The sequence below is a fragment of the Artemia sp. Qi Xiang Cuo genome, chromosome 8 (assembly GCF_049724085.1).
Source record: "Artemia sp. Qi Xiang Cuo chromosome 8, ASM4972408v1, whole genome shotgun sequence".
NCBI lineage: Eukaryota > Metazoa > Arthropoda > Branchiopoda > Anostraca > Artemiidae > Artemia > Artemia sp. Qi Xiang Cuo.
Window position 1 is genome coordinate 40,025,793 of NC_142801.1, and position 14,873 is coordinate 40,040,665.

Below are 14,873 nucleotides of genomic sequence, written 5' to 3' on the forward strand. Positions count from 1 at the left end.
CTACAAGCCTGAGAAAATTTACCTGATTTTTTAAAGAGGGGGGAAACATCCCCTACAAGTGAAGTAATTTTAATGTAAATCACACCGTCAAATTCAGCGTATCAGAAAACCCTATAACATAGGTTTCAAGCTCATATCTGCAACTTTGTATTTTTTGCCAGAAGAAAAATATACGAATATAGAGGCTATTTGCGTAAGTTAATTTGTAGATTACATCAGAGCCAAATTTAGAGACATTCATTTAGCAAAAGAAAAGTAAAATTTTTATCCAAATTTTGTTTGTTTATTCAATGACGGTGAGCCAAAATCAAAGCTGCATTAACTGAAAAACGATCAGAAATTAAATATAAAAAAAACAAGTTTTTTAAACTGAAAGTAAGGAGCGAAATTAAAACTTAAAACGAACAGAAATTATTCCGTATATGAAAGGGATGTCCCCTCCTCAACGCCTCGCTCTTTACGCTAAAGTTTTTTATTGTTTTAAAAAATAAAGTCGTGAGACAGAGTCAAACTTATACGTTTTTGCATATATTTTCATCTCATATAAGTTGCTCTTTTCTATCACATAAAAAATCAGTTGAGAACTAGCCATTGAGAATAGGCTGTGAAGTTATAATTTTTGTCCGTTTTAAGTTTCAACTTCGCTCTTTACTTCGTTCAGAAAAAGTTGTTTAAAAAAATTAATTCCATATAGAAGTGTGTCTGAACGCACTTTAACTCTTATAGACTCTACAAATTTTCTTTTAGTTCATATACAGGACCAAGGCCATATGTAGGGGGCGGGTGAGTTAGCAGGTTCAAACCCCCCTATATTTTTCTCTAATTTTTAAGCCTTTTTGAAAAATCTCCTAATATTGTTACTCTAAGTCTTTAGAGAAAACTCACGAAAGGAAGTTTTTTTAGTCACCCCCCCCCCTCAAACAAAATTTCTGGGTACGCCCATGTAAAGGACTAATCAACTGTTTAAAAATTTTATTGAATGATTCAATATTTAAAATATTAATTCTTTTCCCAACACCGATAGCTAAAAAAAAAGATATAATGTTCTTGCACGTTAGTCGAATGCAAATAAGGAGACGAGGCGTTCCCTACTCCCTGGCACCAGCTGGCACTCGCCGGCGCCAGCAGAGTTTCATAAAAAAATGGCTGCATCACAGAATTTTTATGTATCACCAGCTGTAAACCCCGACCCGGCACTGCCCAGCACCGGGCACTCATTTTACACCAACATACCAAGTAGGCCACCCCTCGTCAAGATGTTGTTTCCATGTTATGCATCTTTTCTAGGTGAAAAATGGAGACCCAGTCACTGAAACAGTTTGCCAATGAGCCTGCATTACTCTTTTCAATTTCCCTGGACAAATCCAAAAAGTCACCAGCGTGGAACTTTTTTTGTGGCCTACTTCTGAAGAAAAACGGGATTACTAAGAAGGAGCATAAAGACCATTTTTTTTGCAAGTTGTTTTTACAAAAGGCAGAGAATAAAGCCCTGTTCAAATACATTTCCTGAGATTTGGCAAAATACAAGGGGAAAGTAAGCCCTGGACACTTGATCACACATCTCAAGGTGAACCACGAAGAAAAGGAAGAGACACAACGAACCGTCAAGCTGGAGATGAAAAAAGACTTACTAACACAAAAAAGAAGCCCAGTTGGAGCAGCATATGGGACCTCAAGGTCCAATGCGCGTCTGACTTCAGATGCAAAGTATGTTCTTGGCAGAGATATTGCTTTGCTGTGTGCACAGGATAACCTTCCCTTCAATATTGTAAATGGAAGAGGTTTTTCACAGTTTTGTGCAAAGTATGATATTGTTGCAGGTGCAGAAGACTTGCCAAGTGAAAGAAACGTTGTCATTTACTGCTTGCAGGACATATATGATGCAACGTTCACAGCAGTGAAAGAGATCGTTGGCAACAGGGCAGAGTTTAGAAGTGGAGCTATGGCTATGGATATCTGGACGGATAACCACCGTCATCTTCACTATCAGTGTTAAATACTCATGAACGTCATTTCAAATTTTTAGATGAAGAATATGACTCTTTCAACCAACTTCTTTGGTGATAAGCGAAATACAGCTGACAACATTAGAAAAGAACATCGTGCCTGTGTTAAGCTTATTGACATTAGAGGGAGGGACATAACTGTTGTGCGTGATCAAGGTGCAAATGTCGTAAGAGCCTGTACAATTATGGATGTGAAGTCAAGAGATTGTATTGCACATGGGCTTCACAATCTGATTACAGTTGATGGAGTGTCAAAAGTTTGTTCTTTGGTGAAAAAGGCTCGACTTATTGTCAAAGCCTTGACTTACAGAGGCTCTGATTTAAGCCGCAAATTCAAAAAACAGAAATCCGAAGCCTTTTTTGCAATCGAAGAACTGAGCGAGCTTGATCAGGTTTTAGATGCAGATTCAGAGCTGCCCATTGTTCATGTGGCCGAGAAGATACCCTGCAGTGGAAGAAAAGACAATAACAGGATGCTCAAAAGAGATCTTCCCACGCGGTGGAACGCCACATATACAATGTTGGAAAGCATTTTAAACCATAACGCTGTTGTATTGACTCTCCTTTGTCAAATTGGCAAACCTGACTTAGTTTTGGATGAAGATGATCTCGAGCTCAAGACTGCCCTGTGTAAGCTGCTTTCTGCTTTTCTTAGTACAGTGCAAGCAATTGAAGGTGAGATCTTTCCGACACTGAACGTTGCTTTGTTATGTAGAGGTTAAAGGCACAGATGGAAGAAAAGGGCGATGAAATTTCCCCAATAGTAGAACTCAAGCAAAACTCGAGGGCCAAGTTTGATCAGCGTTTCCCTCGAGACGATTTGATGGTGTCAGCAGCGCTATTGGATTTTGAGACCTTTAGACTAAAGGAAATTGATGATCATCTCCTTGAATCGTCTCAGAACCGACGAGATTTCCTCTTTGACATGATCAAAAAAAGTGTGACAGAAAATGAGCTCAAAGAATTCGTTGAAGAGATTGGTGATGGGAAAAATGTAAGTGCCGCTGGTTCTAGTACCGCTAATGCACAAGAGACAGAAAATGAAAACTTGAGTGATGTGGAAATTCCGAGTGATACTGGGGCACCATCAGAACCAATTGTGAAAAGACTCTATTCATCTGATGGCACTGAGAAAATGTCAATTAAAAAAAAATTACTGCAACAGATGAACGGTCAGGATGTTAGTTCACTTGCAGAACAGAAAGAGATCAACTTGACGATCCGACGTCAGGTTGATCATTATTTCTCGTTTGCAGTTGCAGCCAACTGGTTGAATGTATTTGTAAATGAAAACCAGACGTTAACCTTCTGGAAAAAATACAAACATCAGATCCCGTGGGTGGCAGTTTACGCTCGTCAAGTTTTGGCTTTACCAGCCACGAGTGCACCAGCTGAACGGCTTTTTAGCACGACAGGACTGATAGTCACTGAAAAAAGATCAATGCTGGCTCCAAGTAGAGTGAACAAACTCACTTTTATCCATGACAACAATAAACTTGTTCAGAGTGTCATCTCTAAATTAACCTTTTGAATTTAAGCCTACAGTGTTACACTTGCATACAGTGTTTTTTTTTGCTGTTGTTACTTTTTTTTTTTTTTACTTCTTTTTTGTATGTATTTGCTGAACAGAAGGTGTTTGAACTTCAAACTTCAAAAGTTATACACACATTAGCCCGAATCATTAACAAGAAGTAAATGACTAAACACGGGATTTTATAGGAACGATGCGATGCTAAACATAAACACAATATAGGTTTCCCTGGGTCTAGCGGGTAAAAAGGATAATTCTACTTGGTCTTATTGACGGTGAACATAAAAACTTGCCGCACGGCCCAACAAATTCCTGTTTTGTCATATTGTTCTTGTATGTTTTAAGCCAACCATTTAAAAATCCTTATTATAATCAAGTTGAGGTTGAACGTGCTTGGTGAAGAGGAATTTTTATTATTATTTTTAATCAGAAAAATCGGCGCGCCGTGGCGCGCCGCCGGTCAGAAATCGGCGGCGCGCCGCCAAAAAAAATTCGGCGTGCCTGGCGGCGCCCCGCCACCGATACTAAATCACACATTCGCCGCCGTCATGTCGGCGTGGCGCGGCTTAGGGGACTACTACAGACAATAAAAATCAAACCAATATCAATAAAGATATGTGAAAAGTGGAAGTGACTATATTTAATTTAGCTGCAAGTCTACATTCATGCCCAACACGTAATTTCCCTTTGAGAAAAAATTAATAAAATTTTTAAAACTGAAATATCAATGCGAGGCACCAAATATCATAATCAAATGTCATCGTTTTATGGCATTGTTCAAATAAAACTTATTTTTAACTTGATTATCGTTTTTAAATCATTCTTTGCCTTTCTGTACATTCTTATACCAATCTTATATTTACCATTTGCTTTATTACAGCCCACTATATATACATTTATATAAATTTATATGCAGTGTTACAGCCATACCAATTATTCTCCTTTCCTTTTTTATTCTTTAATAATAATTTCTGGTCGTTTTGAGTTTGACCTATTGTAGGCTTCTATTTCTACTGATCTTAAGTTTAAATATTGCCTTTACTTAACTTTAAAAAAAAACTTTCTTTTTCGTAAAGTTTTCGCAGTATATATATATATATATATATATATATATATATATATATATATATATATATATATATATATATATATATATATATATATATATATATATATATATATATATATATATATATATATATATATCGCCGCGTACAAACAGCTCCTCTCATTTGATCTGCCATTAGCGGTCCAATTACCCTGGAACACGTATTTTGGCAGAACTTTCTCAAAATGCCTTTGAAACCAACTTGAGACTTATTTGAACAAACCAACCTACACTTGAAACCAACAACTTGAAACCAACCTATTTTTAATTACTAAAAACATCTAATAATAACATTGCACTACTAATTACCGATTTTCATGTATGTATTGGAATAAATTAATTTAAAATTAGTTTCTTCAAAATTAGTGTGCCAACGTTGAAGCCAAGTTTCGCGTTTAACAAAGATCTGACTTGTCTACCCATGAAAAGATCTGATGCCGATTATGTTTATACGTTTTCTGGAGCACTTGCACCGCGGTCCGGGTTTTATAATGGGTGAGATAGGGAAAGATCATACTGCTAATTATATAAACTGTGGTCTAGGTTTGCTCCTGTTAAAGATAGGAACGGGGCCTCAATTAGCGATAAGGAAATTGTTAAAGAGAGACGGGCAGAACTTATTGAGAATGGGTAAAACAGTAATAAATTTGTAGGAAACGACCTAGAAAAATACAAGAAATCGGAGAATTTAGTGATAAATATAGATTTTATTTTTACGAAGAAGAGTTGTACACAGCACTAAAAGGATTGGAAATAATAAGGACTCGTGTGCTGATAGTTGGTAAACGGGCTTTTGAAATATGGTGGTTGCGAAATTGTAAGATAAATTAATAAAGATTATGAAATTGATATTCGAAAAAGGGAAGTACCTTGATTTTAGGAAAACACTTTAATTATAACCCTTTATAGGAGAGGTGATAAGAATGAGTGTGGTAATTATGGAGGCATTAGCTTGGTTTCTGTGTGCTTGAGTAAACAGAAGAGCTTTAGTGAAGGCCCTATAATTGTATTGTATAACAAATGTGCATTATAGCTATTTTGTCCAAGGAAACACGGCAGACTATGAAATGGCATGGAATCAAATAGGAAAGTAAAACGCTCCTTGACTTAGACTATGCAGATGATTTGGTGTCCAAGATAAAAGTGTAAGCAAAATGTATGAATCATTAGATTTTACGAGAGTTCAGGATCCAAGAATAGTTTTAAAATTAATGGTTCACTTTATGGTTCTAAAGTGTGGGCACTTCGAAAGACAGGGGAGGATTTGTAAAATATTTTCCAGAGTAACTGGCTAATGATAGTTTTAGCTGTCCGTTTGATACACCGCATATCAAACAACACACTGTAGGGAAAATATGGTTTTATACCACTTTCTAGGGTTATAATAAAAAAGGCTCTGATGGTATGATATGTCTTATGGATGAAAGAGAACAGATTGCCAAAGATTGTTCTTTTTGACCTTCCATTTATGGCCAAACGAAAAGGAGGTCGTCCCCGAATGGGGAGAGAAAAGTCTTATGGAAGGATTTGAAGTGAAGTGGACCTTCGTGAGGAGGTGAAGAAGGATGCTTCGAATATTTTGACGTAGAGGAGGAACGTGCACAACTGTGTTGGCCTCAGGCGTCTTAGTGCTGCAGTGAGTAAGTAGTAGTAGTACTAAATATTTATGAATAAGCCTTAATCTAGGTTGTGTGCATTGCAATCAATTCCAGATTATTCTTCATTGTGAAATTAAAAAAAACAGGTTTTTTCATCTGGAAGTAAGGAGCAACATTAAAACTTAAAACGAACAGAAATTATTGCATATACGAGGGGGTTCGCCACCCAGTCAATACCTCGCTCTTAGCACTAAAGTTCAATTTTTTCCCAATTCTTTAAGAATGACCCCTGAATCACAAAGGATGTTTAAGTAAAATAAATAGCTCTTTTGAAAGTACTATAAAAACCTTTAGCGTAAAGAGCGAGGTAACGACTAGGGGGCGAACTACCTTATATACCTGATAATTTCTGTTCGTTTTATGTTTTAATGTTGTTCCTTACTTTCAGTTGAAAAAACTTGTTTTTTTTATTTAATTTCTGATTGTTTTTTAAATAACGCTGGGAGATCCGGTGCCCCCTTCATAGAAAAATCCTTCCCCTCATGAAAACTTCCTCCATAGAAAAATCCTCCCATGTAAACCCTCCCCCCCCACCAGAAAAATCCCCCCTGAAAACGTCTGTATACTTTCCAATAACTAATACTATATGTAAGCTTTGGGCAAGGTTCATAACTTGCAGCCCTTCCCCGGCGACTGTGGGATTAAGTCAGCCTCATGGACATAGTTATTAGATTTTTCGACTATGAACGTAGTGGCTATCTCAAAATTTTGATCGGGTGACTTTCGAGAAAATGAGCGTGGGAGGGAGCTTAGTTGCCCTCCAATTTTTTGGTCACTTAAAAAGAGCACTAGAACTTTTAATGTCCGTTCGAATGAGCCCTCTCACAATACTCTAGGAACACTGGATGGATAAGATCTCCCCTGGAGAAAAAAAAAAACAAATAAACACACATCCGTGATCTTTCTTCAGGCAAAAAATATAAAATTCCGCATTTTTGCAGATAGGAGCTTGAAACCTCTACAGTAAGATTCACTGATACGTTGAATCTGGTTGTATGATTTCCATTAAGATTCTATGATTTGTAGGGGTTGTTTCCCCTTTTTTTTTTAAAATGATACAAATTTTCTCACGCTCATGACTTGATGGGTAAGACTAAACTTGATAAAACTTATATATTTGAAATCAGTATAAAAATACAATTCTTTTGGTGTATCTATTGGTATCAAAATTCCCTTTTTTAGAGTTTCTGCTACTGTTGAGCCGAGTCGCTCCTTACTTAGAGCTCGTTACCCCGAACTGTTTGATCCTTAAGCCTAACATGAGGAGTACTCTAAAACCTTTGACAGCATTTCGAAAAAATATTCCGAAATTATTAAGGGCCGAGCAGTGTTTTAAGTTGAGGAGAGGTTTTTTCTTGAATAAGATGGCACGCCAAAAAAGAGAAAATGTTAACATGGAAAACAAAAAAAACTCTGTTTTTGCGAATTGTGTTAGCAAATGGTGATGCAGATTTTCAATCACTTTTAGTAGTGTTGTACTCAGAAACAGTTCTGACCGTTCTGTCTCGAGATGACATACATACTACATTTGCCATTTCATTCTATCACGTAAAACTAAGAATCATGTTGCTCGTTTTGATTTTGAGAAATCTTAAATACTGCTGTTTATATTAAAAATTCAGCTAGTCAATGCTATGACGCATAATTTTTAGAAACTCTTGTTTGCAACTGCAATTCTTGCGACAGAAGATCTGCTAGACTTTGCCTGCTAAACGCCGTTTTGTTATGTATTAATCGAAACTTGGGAGGGGGCATGGGCCCCCCTTTCTCCTTTCTATTGGAGCCACTGACAAAGCTTCTATTTGACTGGTGGTCCCAGAGACTTCTTGCTATCCAGTTCTCAGACATCTTAATCGCTTTGTATCGACTTAAGAAAAAGTATAAGCCCCAGACTTCTTATGATGGGACCCATGCTTTTCTTGAGGTAAAAAAAAAATTTAACAAACGAAACAATATGAAAATAACGACTCAGAACGTTACAACGTCAAAAAATAATCATCATATTGACATTTCTATTGACGGATAAGGACTCTTTGAATTCGTGCTTTAGGAGTTTCAGAAACCCATCTTCCAGGGTTAGGAAACATGAAATTAGGTTGTATAAAATTCATCACCATAATTATTCAAAGAAATCATCTTAAACAGTCAACAATTTTGGCAGCACAATCACTTTGGGTCTAGTCTTCAAAAGCTATTATCCAAAAAGCTAGGAAAGATTTATTACTTGTTTCAAACTAAACGCTGACAAAGCAGAGCTTCCAAATATTAAAAGAAAAGTGGAGTTCAATCCTCCCCTTAGCCAGGATCAAGCCTGATAACAAGCTTCTTTACCAGCAAATGCCATTTTTCAATTTTCTTTTCAGTGGTGTCAATTCACAAAAATGTAGAAAGGGGGGAGGGAACAAATTTTTCAAAATCAAGGAGGGGCAATTTTTCAATTATATCAATGAAAATGCCACAAAATGCATTTTTCAAGACTTAGGAGAGAGGAATCTAGTGGGACAGACGTAGCCCCTTCACCCTCCCCCAATTAACACCCCTGGTTATTTTTCTACACCAATCTTTCAACAAAATGGAACTTAATTTCGTAGATTACGAGCTTCATATTCAACTTTAACAGCTCTATCTTGTAGAGTGATGCATGTATGTGTTTTTCTTCTGTAAGTCCAAGGTATCCTTTAATGTTCCCACAAAAAGCCTTTAGCTTACTGCTTTTTGATCTAACAAGTAAATAGCAATGCAATGAAGCTTAATTTTAAACAATTTTACTATCAAAAAAAGAAAATTCAACTCCTTGTATGGCTTCAAATAGAACATTACATTACCGCTATAAATTACCCCCACCCCCTAATGATACATAGCCCCAATTTGTTTTTAAAGTACTATATTTTTACCTTACTTTGGTATATTTCATTAGGATTGAGCGTCAGAGAAACATATTAGAAGAACATTAGGCAGGGTGTATATCATACAAGTACCAAAAAACCTTAACCGACTCATTTCAGTACCCTTAAAAGAGACGTACCTTCAGAAAAAAAATTAGCATAAAAATGTAACATGTATTTTAGTATCTTATTTGTTAATTGACAGAAATGATGAATCAGGTTTAATAAAATCGTAAACTAAGTCATAATTTCTAATGAATGAAAAAAAAGAAAAGAGCACAGAGTGATACATAACAAAAACTACAATAGGAAGTATACCAAAAGCTGCTAATGAATATGATAGTTTATGTGCAAGGGACAAAATTAAATCCATTTCACAATGAGGGAGGCCATAACAGTTGCATTTCTATTTTCAATATTAAGCAATTACCCTATTGAGGGCATCCGATAGTAAGACAAAAAGATAGGATAATTCCGAATAAGACAAATTGTGTTACTCTAACTCTGTTGAAATATTTTTTCTCTATAAGATGATTTAAAATCCTTTTTGTTGCAATTTGTTCGCACTTGGTCCTGTTTTTGTTAAACCAAATGTACTTTATGGCAAAAAGAAGAGCAGGAATATCTTCTGAATCTTCAACTATTTGGTTACTTTAATACTGAATAACATAATATCTTCTAAAAGTGGGGCAAAGTGAATACTTAAAACAAATCGAAATAATGCTTATCAAGTGTCTTGTGTTCCTTGGCCTTTCAGCCTTAGCACCACCCCTTATGGTTTTTTGAGAACCAGATATAGTGCCACAACTAAAGCTAATTATTTCCTCCTTCTTAAATTTTCATTGATTGAATTGATCTTCAAAACAATTAAAATTTGTTGGATAAAAACAATTCTATCAAAATGTGTATTTAAGAGCAGCAGAACAATGAAGAAGTCGATCTAGCCTTTCCTTAACAAATAAAATTACAACTTATATAAATCAGCATTTTCCAGAAGAAACGAGATTAATCTCTTTATTTTGAATTTTACATTTTTAAAAGTGCAGAAAAATAAATTTTGTTCACACCCATCATAAATGTTCAATGATGATTCGTTTGCAGATTATCAAATTAAAAAAAATGGTTCAAAATGTTAAAGAATGCAGTTCAGAAAAGCAATGAAATACTAAATTACATAGGTTAGTTTGATGTATTTACCATTAATCTACACAAACCATGCTCAGTTAACCCTCAAGCATTAGAAAAGAATGATAAAAACCTTCACTTCTGGCGTAGTATCTGGAGGAAGAGGGCCTAGTTCCTGGACCATCTCCCTGAGCTCTTCCTGAACTACTTCCAGATGAATTAGATGATCTTCCATCCCTTGTCCTTCTAAACCCTGGCTGAGATGATGCTGAAGGATACGTTCTGGTACTTGGCTTCGATTTTCTTTCCATTTTTGGCTTGAAGTCTTCTTCAAAATCAACTTTTGCCTTCTTTGTTCTAACTTCTTCTGATTTATCAGTATCACTATACCTCTTAGACGGATATGGCATTCTTAAAGCATTTGCATTTTCTGGGAATAACAAATTCACTCATACTGTTCAAAATAATCACTACACAGTTATAACATTCACAGTTTTATTATATAGAAGAATCAAAAGACTTGTTACCACATAACATAAATAAATACAATGATGTACAGGGGAAGAGACCTAAAAATGCTTTAGATAATCAAAATTAATAAATAGAAGTAAGATTCAGCACTACCAACTACCTTAATGCTTTAAATTAATAAAAAAAAAAGTTTTTGACAGAAAAGTAGACTGATATTAAAACCTCAAAGAAGAAGATTTGAAGTCAAATAACAATTCCAGCTTAAAACGCACAGATGAAAATGTGTAACCAATTCAAATCTAAAGAAAACGCAAAATTGCCACAAATAAAAGTGGGACTACCATTCCCCTAAACCCTCTAAAAACCAGAATGACAATTGTGCTTTAATGGAAATGATAAATGCCTATTTATTTTTCAAAATACCAAACCAAAAAAGAGAAGAAAACCATACAAAACTAATCAAGTTTACAGGATAGAAAAAGAGCATTTCTTAGAATAGTTAAATTTGTGACTTTCAATTTAATTTTTGTATTTCAAAGCAGGCTTTTTTGTAAAACTTTTCCTTTTAATTCTATTTAAATCAAAAATGATGAAAATTAATGGCTATCGACGCGTTTCGAAAAATTATTAAACAGACCACCATTTGCTGATCCTCCAGATATACCAGACATGCCATTTACAAGCCTAGCCACCAATAACGAAGCACCTTCTGGCGAGGAGATAGTAAAGGCGGTTCAGAACCTGAAGTCTAGAAAGCCCCCTGAGGAACACCAGATTATGGCTGAAATGATCAAATGCGCAGTAGCTGCATGCATAACTGTGTGAATCACGTTTTTCTTTATAATTTGAAGAACAGAAGGAATCCCTAAAGATTGAAAAAAAAAGCACTCTCGTTAAAATATTCAAAAAAGGCGATGCTGCAAAGTGCAAAAACTGGAGAGGTATCAGCCTTGTCTCAATACCTATCAAGCTATTGGCGACTATAAGCTACTACTTAGCAGAATCCAACCAATGTTTGAACAAACATCTCCAGGAGGAGCAGCATGGACTCCGGCAAAACCGATCGTGCGCCGATCTTGTATTTACTCGTAGAATGTTGCTGGAAGAATTAAAGGAATGGTGCAATAAGCTGTACCTTGTCTTCATAGACTTTGAGAAAGCTTTCGACTTGGCAGATCGCCAAACGCTTTGGAAGGTTCTCCAATACTATGGTATTCTTGATAAACTTGTCTGAATCATTGAAGCCTTCTACAAAGACACAGAATGCTGCATGAAGACAAGTGACAGGAAAACCAGTTACTTGCACACTATAACAGGGGTGAAGCAAGGCTGTGTGGTATGACCACTGTTATTTATCCTCATTATTGAATATATTCTCCAGACCTGCAACCAACATGGAATCCAGTTGGATAATAGGAGACTCAGAGATGTTGATTTTGCTGACAATATCAGCCTCCTACAGTCTTACAAACAAAGGCTCCAGCAATACCTTAACCAAGTGAGAGATGCTGCCGACCTTTTTGGCCTTAAGATAAATGCCAACAAAACAAAAGTATGGTGGACACTGGATCTCCACTTGACCTACAATCCAATAACCAGACGATAGAGCAAGTCGTGGAGTTCAAGTACTTAGGGAGTACCATGCAGAATTCAGGACCGTGTCAGCAAGAAGTCAAAGTAAGAATCGGCCAGGCTAATCCATCCTTCAGGAAACTGTCTCGAATTTGGTGCAGCCAGAAGGACTTTCTGAGACTCAAGTTAAGGCTGTTCAGCAGCAACGTCCTTAAGTATTATTACATATTAAAGAAAAATTTCCTGTGGGTCTGACCAATTTTTTGGAATTGCTAGTTAAAATAATAAAAGAAAATGTTAACAATACATTTTTTTTTTTTCAGTGAAGCACAAATGACAATCTAGCCTTTAGAAGGTTTAAAGGGTTTGTTGCATCCTCTTACTTGGGGCAATTTCTGTTTGTCTTTTGTCTGACAAGATTGTTTGTTGTGTTTCTGATTGTTCCAGGCTCCATTTACTCATTCATTGTAACTTCTTTTCCTCTGCACTATCCTATTGCTTTAGATCTGCTTGTCTTAAGTTTTAATTTAACGTTTTACTTTTCTTTAGAAAAACGTTTTTAGGAAAAATATTTTAAGAATTAATTTCTATTCCTTTTGACATAGTTTTATTATGGGTTGATTGCAAGAATACTTGTAAAACGACCTCAGCTTTACAGCTTAAGGACAAAAGGGATGGAGTTTATTATAAGTTTAGACAAAATCTGAACATTCATTTAAAGTTTGTTCAGCCATAATCAAAGAGTTTCAGAATAAATTTTTTATGTTGTGCTGTGCAATAATTTCTTTAATAATGCTTTTACTATAAAATTTGCAGTGGATGAGGAGGAGGATTTTTAGTCATTTTGTAAACATCCGAGAATTCAGATATACCTCAATCCACCATTTTATTGATTAAAGATTTTATTTTCTGTATAGTGGGAACTATTTGTGCATTTAAATAATTGTTTGTCTGGGTTGTCACTAAAAAAAGTTATGTTCTTTTGTCTTTGTCAGACACTAGAATAATGTCTTAAGGAACATTCAGACATTACAAATCAATATAACCAAACTTGTTTCCAAAAATGTCTTCATTGAGGTTCCCTCCACCATATTTATATGCCCTGGCACTTTCATGAAAAACCATGATGCAATTTTCTGCACCACAAATCAGTACAGCCAAAAAGCTTTTCAAAATTTGCTGTTCCCATAGCTCACTCTAATTGCCCAGCAAGTTCCAGGACAAACAGAGAAATCATATTTTTGGCCAAATTTGGGGTGGCACAAATCAACAAAACCATTTTTTTTAAAGAATATTTTGTCGTTTTGAGTCTGTTTTGCCCAGACAACATACCAAGCTAACTCCAAGAAAATCAGAAACAAATTTAAAAAGGGTCTATTTTAATCATCACAAATTGATACAACTAATGTGTTCAAATCTTTGGTCATCACTGAGGTCTCCATTTCCCTGTTCACAAACTTTGCAATTTTAAACTAATCAGAGAAAAGGCAACTTTTTATAGATGTTCTTGCATCATGAATTGATGTATTTTTTTTTTCAATTGTGTCTTCACTGACTAGACAAATAGCATAACAAATTGATACCCTACAGTATTTTTTTTCTTCAGAATTTTTGTCTTTGTTGAATTCTACCTAGTCCTGTCTATATACCTGTAAAATTCAAGACATCTCAGAGAGAGGAAATATGCTGGTGCAATTGTTGGGTGTCATAAATCCATTTAGCAAAATCTTTTCGTTTTTACATTTGGACCCACTTGGCCCATATAGTTATGGATGTATCTTCCAAAATGATCAGATAAGCAAAATTCACAGGCCCATTTTGGGGTGTATCCCCTTTACAGGTAAAAAAGATACCCAACTGGTGCTACAAATTGCCCCTGATGCCCAATTTTAAATCCCCTGAAATGGTGCCAGTAGGATTTACCAGAGGTCCTGGTAGAAGCTTGGCATCCATATTTGACAATAGACCTAATGTATGACCCAAACATGTCATATGTGTTGCCTGTGCTACATTGCAAAGATCAACTACATTGACCACATGAACAATAAAGGGATGCAAAGACAGCTGAAATCCCTTGACACAATTGCTGATAAAATCAAATGGCAGCAATTGCAAAGGTTTGGTCATGTCAAAAGAATGGCCCCTGGCTGTCTCCCAAAAATTGCACTCAAAGGAACAATTGACAGACAGAAATCCCAAAGAAGGCCATAGAAGCAGTGAATTGCAAGCACAGTTGACTGCATGCACATTGTAAAACTCTCCTGGGCTGCACAAAACAGATTTTAATATTGAGACCTGGCTCATGTCCTATCAAAAAGAGTGTCCCCAAGGTGTCCCACAAGGATGGACAGGACTTAAGGAAAAGGCAGAGAATGAAATTTGAAATATGTAAATAGATTTACAGAATGTAAATCTATTTGTCAAAAAATTGGCCCCTGACTGTCTCCCAAAAATTGCACTCAAAGGAACAATTGACAGACAGAAATCACAAGGAAGGCCACATAAGCAGTGTATTGC

At 35.9% G+C, this 14,873-nt stretch overlaps 1 protein-coding gene across 4 annotated transcripts in view; it reads right to left on the reverse strand.

Annotated features, from left to right (window-relative positions):
• Positions 1 to 14,873, reverse strand: part of mrj (DnaJ heat shock protein family (Hsp40) member B6 mrj) — a 117,127-nt gene that overhangs the window by 84,562 nt on the left and 17,692 nt on the right. For 2 of the 4 annotated variants that reach the window (XM_089093417.1, XM_089093414.1), the window contains exon 2: positions 10,447 to 10,743. The exons of 1 other annotated variant lie outside the window; for it this stretch is intronic. In XM_089093417.1, coding sequence (XP_088949543.1) covers positions 10,447 to 10,723 — 277 coding nt within the window. In that variant the 5' untranslated portion in view covers positions 10,724 to 10,743. Of the gene's footprint in view, positions 1 to 10,446; positions 10,883 to 14,873 lie in introns of all 4 variants that reach the window. One more of the 4 variants, XM_089093415.1, reaches the window with a different exon arrangement.